General features: G+C 31.5%; 1 protein-coding gene across 1 annotated transcript; it reads left to right on the top strand.

Annotated features, from left to right (window-relative positions):
• The first annotated feature begins 491 nt into the window (after window positions 1-491).
• LOC121222487 (uncharacterized) lies at window positions 492-1,338 on the top strand. Its single transcript, XM_041103359.1, has 2 exons — window positions 492-746; window positions 825-1,338. Exons 1-2 carry the CDS (start codon window positions 699-701, stop codon window positions 1,317-1,319), a joined length of 543 nt encoding a protein of 180 aa, XP_040959293.1. The 5' UTR covers window positions 492-698; the 3' UTR covers window positions 1,320-1,338.
• Window positions 1,339-1,647: the final 309 nt, after the last annotated feature.

Below are 1,647 nucleotides of genomic sequence, written 5' to 3'. Positions count from 1 at the left end.
TCTATCATTCATAATCATATAATGGGAGTTGATCCTAGTGATTTACTTAACCAAGGATTATACGAGGCATCTGAGTCTGATTCGATAATACAAACTCTCACAGAGCGAGAAGAAAGACAAGAAGCAAGAGAATGGTCTGCTAAGAGAGATGAAATTGTACAAAATATGTGGACTGATTATATGGCTAGAAATATTAGGTAGATTTAGGGCTTAGGATTATTGTTTCTATGTTATGTATGTTTTAGTAAATGTTGGTTAGATAATGATATTGAAATTTTAGATTGTTGGATTTTGATATATGTCTTGAATTTGTTAGATATTGATTATGTTTTAACATTGTTGGATATTGAATTGATTATTATGTTTTAAGCTTGTTGGATATTGAATTATTGATAATGACAATTATTTAATGTAGAATGGGTAAGGGCAATAAAGAAGGGACCTCCAAGCAATTCAGGTGGACAAAACCGATGGAACATATTTTCCTTGAAATTCTAGCAGAGGAGGCTCGAAAAGGAAATAAGCCTTCTAATACTTTCAAATCAGTTTCTATTAATCGAGTTGCCGACGCCATTTCTTCTAGATTCCAAGTCCAATGCGATACGAAGCACGTGGAAAATCAATTGAGGACAGTAAAAAACCAGTGGCAGATTATATGCAAAATTCGAGGTGAAAGTGGTTTTGGATGGGATGATAACATGAAAATGATCACATGTGATAGAGCAACATACGATGCAACAGTAATGGTAATATATGTATATATATGTTAAGTATATTTCAATTATTTTTTACTTGTTATTCTAATTGTGTATAATATCCAACAGGCACACAAGAAGTATGAACCATTTTTGAATAAAAGCATTGATCATTATGATGAAATGGCTGTGGTTGTTGGCAAAGATATGACAACAGGGAGTTTTGCCAGAACATTTGCTGACATAGATTTGGATGATGGTAATGAAGATTCAATGCCTGTAGACTGCGACAATGAAGAGGCTGAAGAGGTAAGAACAAATGTATCTTCATCTGGCACATCCAAACGTAAAAGAAAAAGTGGTCAAGAAAGTCTCGTTGATGAACAAATTAAATTTGTGGGTGAGCAACTAGGCGAAATTGCTAATGCTTTGAAACAATTTACTGCCGACAAGACAGCACAGCTTTACGAACAAGTGATGTCGATGGAGGAAGAAGGATTTGATGATGACTTCTTGTGTTCTGTGTGTGATTATCTAGGGAGTCATGAATCAGAGGCCAAAATGTTTTTAGTTAAAAGTAAGAAGAATAGAAAAATTTGGCTTCAAAAATTTTCTCAGGGTTGAAGATATTGATACTTTTATGTGGTGTAATATTATGCATTTCGACAATGTTGTTACTATGTGGTGTACTACTAATTATGTATTTGGATAATATTATTTCTAGTACTCATTATGGTTTCGAAGCAATTTATAATTATTCAATATTCTTACTAGTACTCATTGTGGATAATATTTTTCCAATTTATAACGATCAATATTGTAGCTTATTATTGAGTATTATTATAAATAAATCATTGCAATATATGTAAAAACAATTTAAAATATAAAAATTTATTAATATATATTAATATATGTAAAAAACAACTTTTCCGGAAAATATTTTCAGGAAATC

The sequence above is a fragment of the Gossypium hirsutum genome, chromosome D10 (assembly GCF_007990345.1).
Source record: "Gossypium hirsutum isolate 1008001.06 chromosome D10, Gossypium_hirsutum_v2.1, whole genome shotgun sequence".
NCBI lineage: Eukaryota > Viridiplantae > Streptophyta > Magnoliopsida > Malvales > Malvaceae > Gossypium > Gossypium hirsutum.
Note: the sequence above shows the minus strand (reverse complement) of the source record. Positions and strands in the feature narration are given on the sequence as shown.

What these genes read in the sequence shown, in the direction of transcription:
- LOC121222487 (XM_041103359.1), top strand. Translation starts at nt 699, where the DNA reads ATGAAAATGATCACATGTGATAGAGCAACATACGATGCAACAGTAATG. An exon ending in CATACGATGCAACAGTAATG is followed by an intron (nt 747 to 824) that starts GTAATATATGTA and finishes AATATCCAACAG; the next exon opens with GCACACAAGAAGTATGAACC.